Genomic DNA, 13,285 nt, shown 5'->3' on the forward strand with positions numbered 1-13,285 from the left:
AGTTCTATTTACTTGAATGGAAGCCAATTGCAGAAGCAGAGTACTACGCACAGCTACAACTCTGGATTTTGTGCAAATGCCCAAGAACAAATTTCTATCTCACTGTCTTTCTCCTTTTCTAATGCTGAAGGACTGCAGTATGCCAACAGTAGCTGTTCTGCTTTTTGTAGGTTTCCAATATTTGGCCAAATATAAGGGGAAGGCCAACGGAGATCACATTGCATTTTCAATAAGGAAGTATTGCATTGTTATTCAAAAAAAATTAAAAACCATTTTCAGTTCTCTATTTTTTCATTTCTGTTCCCCACCTCAAAGGCATACAATCTGCATTGCCGCTATAGCCACTGGCTAGAAGGTACACTATGTGGTAGACTAATTAGCTGTGCAAAAAATGTTTAATAATAAATTTAAAATATGAAAAATGAAGTCCTCTTTGGGTGCTTGTACCTGAAAGCTGCCAAACGCAGAAAATATACTTCATCAATTTACTTTCAGAAGGGAGATGGTTGAACATTTACAAGTTGCTAAGTTCTGTCAGTGTTAACATTACAAATAAAACTGTGCCATGCCTTGACTCCTGTTACAAAGAGTTTCTTTTCCCCCAAATTCTCATTCTGAAATCTGTTTTAAGATAAAAATGAACTGATGACGTGCAAGAGATGAGATGGAAGTAATACAGAAACACTGCTGAGATTTTAAATATTTCTTGTAACCTTCAGCCTTCATCAGACGGAACACAATTTACTGGCAAATTCTTGGCACAATTTAGAAGTTTAAAAATAGTAACAGAAACTACTAAGGGAGCATAAATTTCAAGTAATTGAGTATTTTGAACTACAGTAAACAAAATTGTAGAAAAGTCAAAGTGCAACAAAGGTTAGAGTGCAATATGACTGTTTAATTAAATCTACATTCAAAACCCAATTTTCTTACTTTCCTCTCAAGTAGTTCTCAATATTTCCATCTCAGCTCCCTATTCATGATCGAGGACGACATTGGGTGTGTAGACTGAGGAGGACGTGCACCCCACCACATCGCAAATTTGCCAAAAAGACCTTATCAGCAAAATATTGAAAAAAGCTAGGCCTTCATTGCATTGAAGCTGAATTCATTGCTACTCGTCTGAATTAAGTTGCCCTCCCTATAACTCTTCTTCCATTGAAAATTCCTGGACAATTGTCAAAGACACTCACTTGATCTTATTCCAACACAATTTCATTTTCTTCAGTATTTGCTCTTGAACAGACACTAGCCTGGAAATTGCACTTTTGTTAAAATGGTTCTGAACAGTGGATCAGCAAGTTTCATCAGCAGTTGTGGAATAGTGATTCTTGTCCATGCACATCGTGGAAGGCTTTATGAGCACACGTAAAGCAATTCACAGGCCTTCAGCATATTTGCATATATTAATCTTCCACACAATTTCAGGGGAAGTGCACAGAGCACAAACATCCTGTTGTGAATGGAGCTCTTAAAGCAGTGGTGAGGCAATTTCAGAAACGTCGCTGGTCCTGCACTGCACTGGCTGCACTCATGGCTGAGGAGGATATTGGAAGTGAGGACTGAAAGGGACTAATTCAGCTTCAATGTAACAAAGGCTTAGATTTCTCAGCTTACAAAATGCACAGTGTTCAAGCTGAATTCATTGTTATTGTTTGCAGCAGGACCCTAACCCCACCCCAACCCAATTCAAGTCATGGCCCAGGTCAGGCCGTTCTTTTGATGAGCACACACTAGGCCTGCTTGCTTCCACTAGTGCTGCTTTCTTTGAAAACTTAAAAACTTTATTTATATAGCATGGTAATGGACCTCTCCAATGAGCCCCTGCCAACCCAATTACACCCATATTAACCTACTAACCCAATACGTCTTTGGAATGTGGTAGGAAACCGGAGTACCCAGAGGAAACCCCGCAGTCACGGGGAGAACGTACAAACTCCTTACAGACAACGGCAGGAATTGAACCCCAATCGCTGGTGCTGTAATAGCATTATGCTAACCACTACGCTACCGTGCCGCACCTGGTACTGTTTCCTGGTGAAGGCTCAGAGTTTTCTAAGTTGCAAATCTGACAGTGTCACCACTGCAAGGTGGAAAGCACATCGTATTCCATTTACGTCACTGTTGTCATCACATGCCTTAGAAATGTGCAATTTCGAAGTTGGAATTTATGGTTTGTGCACTAGGAAGTGGTTATTTCAAGTTCTCAATTTCAGTGTGCAACCCATGAAAAGAGCTTGGGTCACTGATGATGCCACTGAACCACTCTGGGTGATTGACCACTGTGTGTCCAGGCCTACTGTCAGTGCTTCTTCCAAGGGAGAAACAGGAGGTAGCAATCACTATGAAGCTTCTTTGCCTACGTTTGAGCTGATGGCAAGAAAATTCATGAAATCTGAAGTCATCGTGGAAAACCCCCAAGAATCTCTCATTATCAAATGTGATTTGCTAACAGATAACTTCTGGTGTGTCTGTTAAGGACAGCATGAACCTGCAGAATACATTGGTAGCGTTACAAGGCGTAAGCTCAAATATAGTCACAAAGTGTTGAAGGCAGTTTTTTTTTGAAAAGTATGCACACAGCGAGTTTGGTTTGGCAAAAGATAATTTGCTTTGGACACCAATCTGCTGGGAGTGGATTTCCTTTTCTTTTGCTATCTCGAGGGACGCAAGTGCAATAATTATACAATTTCTCAGTAAAACAATTCTGAAGAATATAAGTCAAAGTTATAGTATGAAAATGGTTTGTTCTCGATACCAGATATCCTTTGTCACAATTTATCTGCTGCAAATAATTAAAAAGCAATGCAGTTATTTATATCCAAAACCACTGAATAATAACCATCTGTTGCAGTGTCTGTACAATATATCTTCATTGATATACAATGTCAAGTATTAGTTTAAAACTAAACGTTTCACACATGTACTAAAACATGAATGAAAATGAATATCATAATGCAAAACAGACATTTGTAAAGCCACAGATGCAAATCAAATGTTCTAATATTTTTGATACTTTGTCTAGTTTATAGTTTTAAAATAATTTTCTCACCAACTTTATAATGCACACATCCTTCTAAGTCACCAACTGTCGTCCAGCCTTGCTTTTTTCTACTTCAGGATCATTATGCAATATTTTGTTTCTTAACCAGGACAGGTAATATACTCGTAATTTGTTTTTCTTCCTTTAAACAGATAAAACATAGTTATTGTTTAGAATATTAGAACAAGAGTGCAGCCGTCCATTAAAAACATAATATTTCTGTTTGCATGTGTTTACTTGGCCTAAATTTGGCAATCATCTGAAATCTTATGAGCAATTATCTGGGCACACTGCTTTTATTGAATCACTACTGTTATTTTAACTATTGTTTGCCATTTGAATAGATTTACTTGGTAGTTTGGTAGTAATATAATACATCCTAGTATTATATTACTCTGGCATACCTGAATACAAGAAACATCAGTTAAGACAACAATGAAAAAAAAACAGCAAACTGGTTATTCTGATTTTGCAAAAACTATAACTTTGTCGAGATATCTTGCCAAAAAAGTCTCACCATTGGATTTTCAATGATGCAAAATCTAAAATAGATGGAGCATGTAAATTCCTCCTACCTCATACAAAATATAACTGTGGGTGGCAACAGGTGAGTTAGTATATCACTCTCAGAACAGAGTTCAAATTTAGAAGCAACAGGAGCACTAAAAAGTAGTTACAAACACCAAGAGTGAATGATGGAGTTAAGTTAGTTGGCCATTGAACAAAAAGTAATGCAAAACTGGAAAAGTAGTATTCAGGATGGAGGTGCAGATTGTGGGTGGAGTGAGGGAACAGCACTGAGCTGAAGTAGGCAAATAGAGCTGACTATGGCAAATGAACAAGACAGCACTAATGGATTTTTAAACTAACCATATGTTGAAAGCAATTCCAATAATTAAGGCAGATGAATCCTTCACAACATTTTATTGGGAATTACTTCACTAAATCCAATTTGATGTCAAGTTATAATGGCATTTGCAAAGTTAGTTTTGCAGGGGTATTTGAGATTACCAGTAACATCATAATGACAAACATGCAAGATACATTATTTAATGTTAACAATTATCTAATTTTTTTTCAATGAACATTGGAAATCTTGAAAATGCACGTGACTTAATGATTGAAAAAAAAAGCATTTAAAAAAAACCAGAGCTCTTCATGGTTCTTAAACAATGTAGAGTTGGAAGGTATGGCAGAATTGTGAGAATTTACAATTAACGTTCAGTAACATTCCCGTGTTGATCTCTGGAAGCAGCTTCCATGGATGCAAGTACATCTGGTTTGACCAGAGCATGTAGAATTCTCGGATAGTTACCCAAATTAAATCATATGACACTAGTGCATAATTCCAGAAGTGAATGTGTAGAAGATATTCCTCCAACTCTGCAAGATGTTGAGCAGAACATGGCACTGACTATATCAAAGTACTACTATTATACCAACCCATAGCCTCAACAATTTTATTTTGCAAAGCTATTGTTTCAGAGACTTCATAGCTACCTTGCCTGAAACTTGAATATCTACATACAAGATCACAAGAGTTCCAAAGTTCTGAAGCAAATTTCAAATTTAAGTTTTATATTGACAAAGGCATAGCAATTCATTGCAAGTTTTCCACAGCATTCAGCATGAAACACAAACTTGAAGCCATGCCTGAACTGAATGAGGTAGGCCAGTGTAATCAATGCCATTGTGGTCAAAATAGTACAGGGAACCCCTGCGTTACGGCCTTGCAGGTTACAGAAAGTCACCCTTATGGAATTCACAAATCACTACCCAAAAATCTGTGATACAAAATGAAATTCACCAACAGAATTTATTTGGGGAAAAAATAAAATAAGAAGAAACAACAAAATTCTGTCTATTTTTATTTTTTTCAACTTGCATTTCTTGACACATGGGCAAATTATGTAGCATTTTTCTAGCACAGTAGGATCATTTTGCTGTCCAGCAGTATCTACCCACCCTCCTCCTTCCGAAGAGTTTTCCATATTATTTACCCTCAAGATGTCTGAAACAGGGCCAGCAAGTTTAAGGACAAGTTGCAAACCGAAACATCCACTGTTATCTGTTGTCAGTTATATCATTAGACTACCTTCCCTATATTTGATATGCGTTTAAAAGTGTACATCTCTGTTCAAGCTGAAGGCTGGAAGGTGATAAGTATCCGCAGTTGTTGGAGTCTCCAAATACAGCTGCTAGCTACTTGAGATTGTGCTTGTCAGTTTCCAAAGCAAATCTCTCAATGCCCCTTCCTCCCCTCCCCCATGATCCAGCAGCTGTGGCACTACTACCACTGTTCAAAGAAAACCATCCTGTAAGAACACATCTCCACTTTTAACATGGCATTCAATGGGAAAAGGGGTTTTTGTGTTATGGAAAAAATCACGATATAGACAGTTCCCAGGAATACAACCCCCTCCATGGACATAGGGAGTGCCTGTATTGTTGCTTCAATAAAATAAAGTTACAATAATGTTGTATATTCTAGCACACTGAGGCCTGGAATTTGTGTTGAGGAATGTTACAGCAACTCTGGAGTGTACACACACACACACACACAAAACTAAAGAAAGAAACCCAGCTGATTCTATCAGTGACTCCCTGTTCTTCCATGGGATTTGTTCTTATGAAACCTTATCAGCATAATTTCAGAAATTAATGGACTGTCAAGAACATCAGGCAGTTAAAAACTAGTAATACTGTTAAATAAAACCCTGAAGGGGCTACATTTTTGCATGAGATGTTAGCGTACGTTCAAAGTTTATCACAAAACACAGTAAGTGTTTGATATTTCTAGATGTTTTTCCACATTTACCTGATATTGTTACCAGCACATTCAGGCCCTCAAGCACATCCATCTGTTGAAACCGCCGACGATTGATTAGAGGATACACCTTCCCTTGACCACTTCTGTCCAGCAGCATCAGCCCACTCTCGGTACCCACTATAAATTCACACCTGAAAAAATGGACCAAAAAAAGTAAATATTGTTTATTTCACAGTACCAAGGTTTATCTACATTAAAACTAAACCTGGTAATATATTCAAATTCAATGCCTTACTAACATGAATCTCATGTTATTCCATTTCAGAGTGAGACTGCCCCAATTTCTCATACTTCTGATATGCTTCTGGCATTTAAGGCAGCCAACTGGCCGATCAAGTCTATGCCAGCTCTCAGCAATCCCATTCTCCCATACAATTTCCCTGGAATCAAATCTTGCAATTTCAGATTTATTCTACAACATCTTCACTTTGGTGCATAATTAAACTATGCTGTGATGATATTGTTGTCATATACTGTTTAAATTACTATTTGAGAAATAGTAATGAAAGCTTTAATATGCACACACAAATTTCTGACATTTAAATTACAAAAACAAGTGGATAGAAAAATGAAAAGAACTTGCCCCATAAGGCAGCACAAAGAATCTCCGAGTTGAATCTCTTTTTGTACTTGCGGATTTCTGGCGTATCACTCTGTGGCCTTATATTGGTTGGATTTACATTGACAACTGAGCCTTTTCTACTTGGATCCTGTCTCATCGACTCTGGTCTAATCTGGTCATTTGAAAAAACAACTAGAAAAACAAATAAAAAATCAGTTTGCTACAGATTCAAATCACATTTTTTCCCTTCCCCCCACCCAAATTTTTACATAACTCTGGCAAATCCAGATCCAAAACTAAGCACGATCCTATTTTGTAGACAGCCCTTTCACATATCTTGTATGTCACCCAACCAACAGCCCCAAGCAGATGAGCATTCAAATTACACTATAAAGTAGCTTTGGTCAAGGAACTATCTCAGAACTTGCAAACATTTTTTTTTGCATTGGTTTGAAGCAGTTCTCAGGCCAATGGCCATACAGCACGTCTTAAAGTAGAGGAGATCCCAGTTTAAAGCCTGTAATTGCATCTCCTCTTAAAAACCATCTCATCAACCAGATTTCGATGTGGCATCATGGAATGTTAAGTGACCAGACTCTTGGCTAATGGAAGTTTTGTTTTTACAAGGTTGAATAACAGGCTGAATCATGCCTACTGGCTGTTCTAAAGGGAGTCATGGACTAGCAGTTGCTCGATGTTCAAAATGTCTGAGTTCCAAGTCAGAAACTACCCTGCCTGGGCACCTGCTCCATCACTGGACTCGTAACTAAACCCTGAAGCAGATCACTGCTGTGCAGTAAGACATGTCCAGATGCACTTTACATCTGGTCATTCAGCTTTATGCCAGGCAGGCGAGCATACAACCAACAACCCCATCATTGACAGGACAAAAAAATTACTGTCGTTGGTAAAATCTCAGACGGCGACAAGGAGGCGTACAGGAGTGAGATAGTTCATCTGGTCGAGTGGTGTCTCAGCAACAACCTTGCATTCAATGTCAGCAAGACCAAGGAATTGATTGTGGACTTCAGGAAGGGGAAGTCAGGATAACACACGCCAGTCCTCATTGAGGGATCAGCATTGGAAAGGGTGAGCAGCTTCAAGCTCCTGGGCGTCAACATTTCAGAGGATCGATTCTGGGCCCAACTCATCGATCTAATCATGAAGAAGGCATGCCAGCAGCTCTACTTTGTTAGGGATTTGAAGAGACTTAGTACATCACCAAAAAATCTTACAAATTTCTATAGATGTATAGTGGAGAGCATTCTGACTGGTTGCATCACAGCCTGGAATGGAGGCTCCAATGCACAGGACTGCAAGAGGCTGCACTAAATTTACTTGCCTTTTCATGAAACAGAGAAACAGGAAATTATAATCAGGTTATGCTTTCTTGGATTGATAAACTATAAAATTTGTAAAATAGGATTAAACCATTTAGCATTTGACAGACATACAAGTTCATCAATTCAGCAATGATTTCTTTCAAAAAAAAGCAAAGGAGAAGAGTTAATTTTTCAAGTCAATTACTTTTCAATAGAAAAATCAGTAAACCAAATAAATTACGTGTAGTTTGATTTCGTAATATGCCAAGTAGTGTATCATGCGTACAGGGGTCAAAATTCACCTAAATAATGTGTGGATACATTGGCCACTGAAAATGTTGTTGAACCATTAACAGCATAAAAGGCATCAGCTGATTACTCCTACCCATTAACATCCCAACTCTGCTAGGGCAGTATAAAAGATATTCCACTTATAATTCCACTCCTTATCATCCTTATTAACATGTCCAGTCACTTATTTCCAAGGCAAAATGCATCACAAAGTTTGGTTATCAAGACAGACTACTACAATACCATTCTCCTTTAAAACAAAATCATGTCCATCCAATAATATTTCCATTATGGCAATGGTACTATGATTTCCTACTTACCCATAGAAGATATAGTGGTCCCACTAGATGGGGATATTTGCAATAACCTGGGATCTATAAATGGTGTAAATGATGAGGAAGACTTGTGTTTCTGAAGTGTGTTTCCTGCTGACTGGGTCTAGAATAGGAACAATCAATTATAAGCAATTAAAATTTTAAGCAACTAAAATCAAAAACATAATACAGAATGCATCCAGGAAGGTACATCTACTCAATATTATTTGAACATAAAATACAATAGTCAAAATACATGTTAAGAAAATAGTTTCTATTGATCAGTTATCTTAGTTCAAAAAATATCTTCTGGTGCTGTTTGAGTTTGTTGAGAGTTTTCTTTTATAGTGTAGAATACAATACCTTAAAAAAACTCATCCACAGAACATCCACTGCGCTTGAGAAGAATATTGATAAAGCACACAGCTTTACTGCATTTAAAAAGGGATCTAGTTGTTGATGTTGTTACCAAGAATGTAATAAAACTACTGAAAAAGTTAGAAAAAATTGTCAAATAACCCCATCCAAAATATTTAATAATAAAATGAAATCTTCTGATAGATCCACGTTAATGCAAGTTAAATTTAACAGACTAGGTAAAGGTGTTTATCCTTAAATTGATTTCCTGGTTATCTATTTTATTACATTCAGTGATTGGACATTTTAATGATGCATATGTTTAATGAGAAGCTGAATCCCCTTTTTAAAAACTGTCTGTTCTGCTGGGCGCCACAGGAGCACCAATTTCCCACCACTTGGGCTCAGAAATCAGCTTGCTGAATGTACAAGTCCATGGGGCCCTATTGAACTTGCAGCGAAAGAAACAGCTGCAAACTGAAACACAAGTACAGGTTGATTTCCTTTCTATTTAATGTAAATAAGTTGATTTAAATACACAATTACTCCCTGCTTTTAAATGTTTCAATATTTTTTAAATTTAATTGTATTAGTACAAACCTTTTTTTAAAATGTTTTTGGATGTTTATGAATGACAGAGAAATTCACAAACATTCAATCTCATTAAAAGCTTTGACAGCCACATTAATCCTGGGACTGTGGTTTACCAGTCTCTCAAAGTAATTCTGGGTGTGGCGCAAGTCTGTAATGCTTGAAAAGGCCCTGCATTGCACAGGACATCACTGTCAACCTGGAGGAAGAGTGCAGCTTTGGAACTCACCAAGGGCAGGCTTTGAGGACAAACAACTGGTGAAATTGGACTGCTCACTAATCTATGGAAGATCTGGGTCAAGATGTTCAGTTTGTCTAAAAAAGTTGGACAAAAATGTATAGATTTCTGATTATTGTATGAAACAATACTGCATTTGCTTATAGATATTCCTTTCAAGCAGAATAGAAGTTCCATGGATATGAGATGTTCTTAAAAAGATTTAACATTATATAATAAAATGCTGATAGAGCACTTAACTGTAAATACAGGCATTTTTGGGTGGACTGTACTATAGATTTTTATATTATGTCAAGCAAATATAGTCAAATTAATCAGCTTTTAATTTGCATCGCTGGTTACTAATAAGCTGTTTTGTACAGAAGTAATTTAAAAATCCTAATGCAGTTTAGAGTTGGCTTCTAAAGGTCTTGAAAGTTAGGTTACACTTTACATCAGAGGTTTTACAGAAGTACTGCCTTTCAGTTCAATAAAAGGTGACATACAATTTTATATTCATTAGTTTAAATTTATCTTGTATTAATCTGATCAGGTGATCAATTATAGTGATCAATTTCTAAAATTCAGTTGTTCACTAGATGGTATTAAAATGAGGGCTCCTGGTTGACTAATAAGGTTACTGCTACACTTCCATGTAAATTATGTGGTTTGGTACAATTACATTTGTAAGCATAATTAGACATGATCAGAAATGTGTACAAGACAATTCGCATTACAGTTTTACATGTGCCATTATAAATATGATAGTCAATTAATTTTTGTAGATTACTTTAAAAGATTAAAATATAGCTTAAATCACTTTTCCTGGAAAAATGTATTAGGGGTATATGACGTACCAGAAAAAGCAATGAGAAAAATTATATATTTTACAATGATGTACCCAATGTTACCAGTGGTAACTATTCTGCATTTGAATGTTTTGTTTTTCTGCAGAATTTACACTATAATTGATTATAGTACAGTGAACTGAACAGCATAAACATTAGTTCAAAATGTTCTAAATTCCTCCTTTTAAAGGTACTACTGTTAAACACTGACTTTGCAATGGTATCTTTAACAACATCAACACATTGCAATGCAGTTAAACATTTGAAAAACTGCCTTGAAAGAGAATGCAAAATATGATTAAATCCATTCTATTTAAACAGCTGATTTTTCAATGTATTTCAGTATTGAAAAGTGCTGACTCTACTTGGCAGAGAGCATCCTGCTGGAATTCAAATGACATATGTACTTGAAGTAGTGCGATCACTGAAATATCCTGGGATCATACAGCAGGAAATGTTCAAACCCTTCTCAATGCTAGCAACTGCTCCAGGTTAATATCATTATTATCAGTAATAATCAATACTGTGATCGCTCAGAGAAGTCATTACAGCAGCCATTCTCATTTGCTTGGCCATTAATAAGCTATTTAGTATGAACATAATTAAAACAGCCCAATGTCGTTCAGAGTTCGTGCTTAAAGGAATGTCACAAAAATTAAATTAACTTACTGTACATCAAACTGGCATTGGACAGAATATTGCAATCTTTCAGTTAAGGGGGACGTGATTATATCGTTGGATCAAAATGCAAACTCTCTCAAATAATGACGTTTTATACTAACTTTAATTTTTTTCCAAAACTGTACAATGTAATCATTCCCTGTAACATCGAAACCTTGATGTATAAGATTTCACCAAATGGCTTTCACAAAAAAAGGGGGAAATTAAACTAATAAAAGAGACAGTGGGTGGGGGGAGGAGGAGAAGGCCTTGAAGAAAGGTGAGCCAAGGAAGGGAGCCGAGCAATGGAGCCTACAGAGCAAGGCAATAATACAGGAGAAATAGTGTGTGGGAGCAGTCGGGCAGGAGGCTGGAGCTGGAAAGAGCCAGTCAGATGAAGAATGGGAAGAATCCAGGGAGGAAGGAAGCCATGCTGAGTAAGAGCAGGAGCAAAAACAGGTTAAACCAGTACTAGTAATTGCCCAAGAAAAAGCACATGTAGGAGGCGGCTCATGAGAGGGAGTTTGTGCTGGTGGGGGAAGGAATCCAGGGATGGGCTGGGGGTATGTATAATGCCAGAATGAAACTGACAGTAGTTGTGCAATGATGTACTGAAGACAGAAAAAATATACATTGAAATAATAATGTTTGCATGAACCATTATACGATTGCAACAGATATCAATCAACAACAGGCTACAATTCCATTTTATGCACAAGATTATTTTAGTGAAATTCCAGAACATGTCTTTTTTCCACTTAACCCTCTGAATACTGTAAGTCCCTCTTTGGAAATATTTACATTTCCAATACACAAAATGAAAAGTATAACACATTTTTAAAAACATTAAAAACTTAGTCAATGGCGAATTAGATTGTGCAGCATAGAAACAGACCATTCAGTCCAACAGGTCTGCCAGTATTCATGCTCCACATGAGCCTGTTTGCACCATATTTCAGCTTATCCTTGAATGCATCATTTGGAGTAGAATTTTGGTTAAGTCTACCATGCCAAATAATTCACAAAAATTTCTGGGGGGATTAAAATCTGTGCACTACTTGATTGTAATGGAGAAATGTGACTGCAGTGATCAAAGGGTTAATATTGCCTGTTTCACCCAAACACACAACTAATTGCAAAAGCACAAAGTAAGAAAGCTGGTTAAAAATGAAATGGAATGTTAGTAAAATTAAAGGAAATGACAGTGATACTTTGAGAAAAAAAAATAAAACTTGCCAGTTCAATGTTTATAAATGTTAGGATGGTTACACCAACATGATTAAAATGGAGTATGGAATAGCTGATCACATTTGCCAAATTACATTTTCTGAGCCAAAAGGGAATGATTTCTATTTTTTTAAAACATAAACCAAATAGGTATTCAACTTGCCTACACCCTTATATTAATGCAAAACTCATCTGGTGGTCAACAACAATTGTTTAACACAGAGTGGGACGAAGATTATTTCTTTTCCCCCACCAGCACCAAATGTTATAATTTAAATTTTTGGAAAAAGTTGGGGGTGGGAAAGGCAGGTGGCATTAAAAGCAAGAGCTGTAAACAAATTTTAATCTTATTACATAAGAGTTTTTGACCAGCCCTGGCAAAATGGAAATTAATGTAGAATACCAGATTTGCAGCATCTGCAGCTTTTTACTTTAGAATAATTAGTTCTTCTCAATCATCTTGGCACTCTAAGATAAGGCCTAACCACAAGTTCAAACTTTAAATCTACTTTTGAAAGCCAAGTCAAATCAGGATAACCTTTACATAATGATGAAGCAAAAATTGTGTGAACAGAAAATCTGAGAACATAAATTGGAGGTAACCTTGTGAAATGGTTGGGCGTTGCAGACAGAGAATATGGATAAACAGAATGAACTATGAACAGCAAAGTGCTTTAAGTTTTCTCCTTGCATCTGCACTAGGGCCTCAGCTTTTCACCAGATATACCAGTAACAGGGATAAAAAGTAGGGTAATATATTGTTATGTCAAAAGACACAGGTGGAACAGCGAGTTGTCTAAATAGAAACACAATGTTACGAAGGGACATATATGGACTAAATGAAAGGGAGATGAATTGCATTTGATAAATTGTGATATCATTCACATTGCAACCAAGAAAGACAAATGTGAAATATTTTCTTGATGACAATATATAATGAACTGTAAAGGAGCAAAGGATTTCAGGTGACTGGGCACAAACGTAAAAGCTAGTAACCAGAAGCAACAATAATTGTTCACATTA

The 13,285-nt window shown here is 36.7% G+C and overlaps 1 protein-coding gene across 1 annotated transcript in view; it reads right to left on the reverse strand.

Annotated features, from left to right (window-relative positions):
- The window catches only part of LOC127576183 (mitogen-activated protein kinase kinase kinase kinase 4-like), a 213,812-nt gene that overhangs the window by 15,158 nt on the left and 185,369 nt on the right, over nucleotides 1-13,285 (reverse strand). The window contains 6 exon segments of the mRNA XM_052026586.1: nucleotides 3,053-3,112; nucleotides 3,115-3,181; nucleotides 5,139-5,143; nucleotides 5,862-6,004; nucleotides 6,453-6,627; nucleotides 8,369-8,486. Coding sequence (XP_051882546.1) covers nucleotides 3,053-3,112; nucleotides 3,115-3,181; nucleotides 5,139-5,143; nucleotides 5,862-6,004; nucleotides 6,453-6,627; nucleotides 8,369-8,486 — 568 coding nt within the window.

This window comes from Pristis pectinata, chromosome 11 (assembly GCF_009764475.1).
Source record: "Pristis pectinata isolate sPriPec2 chromosome 11, sPriPec2.1.pri, whole genome shotgun sequence".
Lineage (NCBI taxonomy): Eukaryota > Metazoa > Chordata > Chondrichthyes > Rhinopristiformes > Pristidae > Pristis > Pristis pectinata.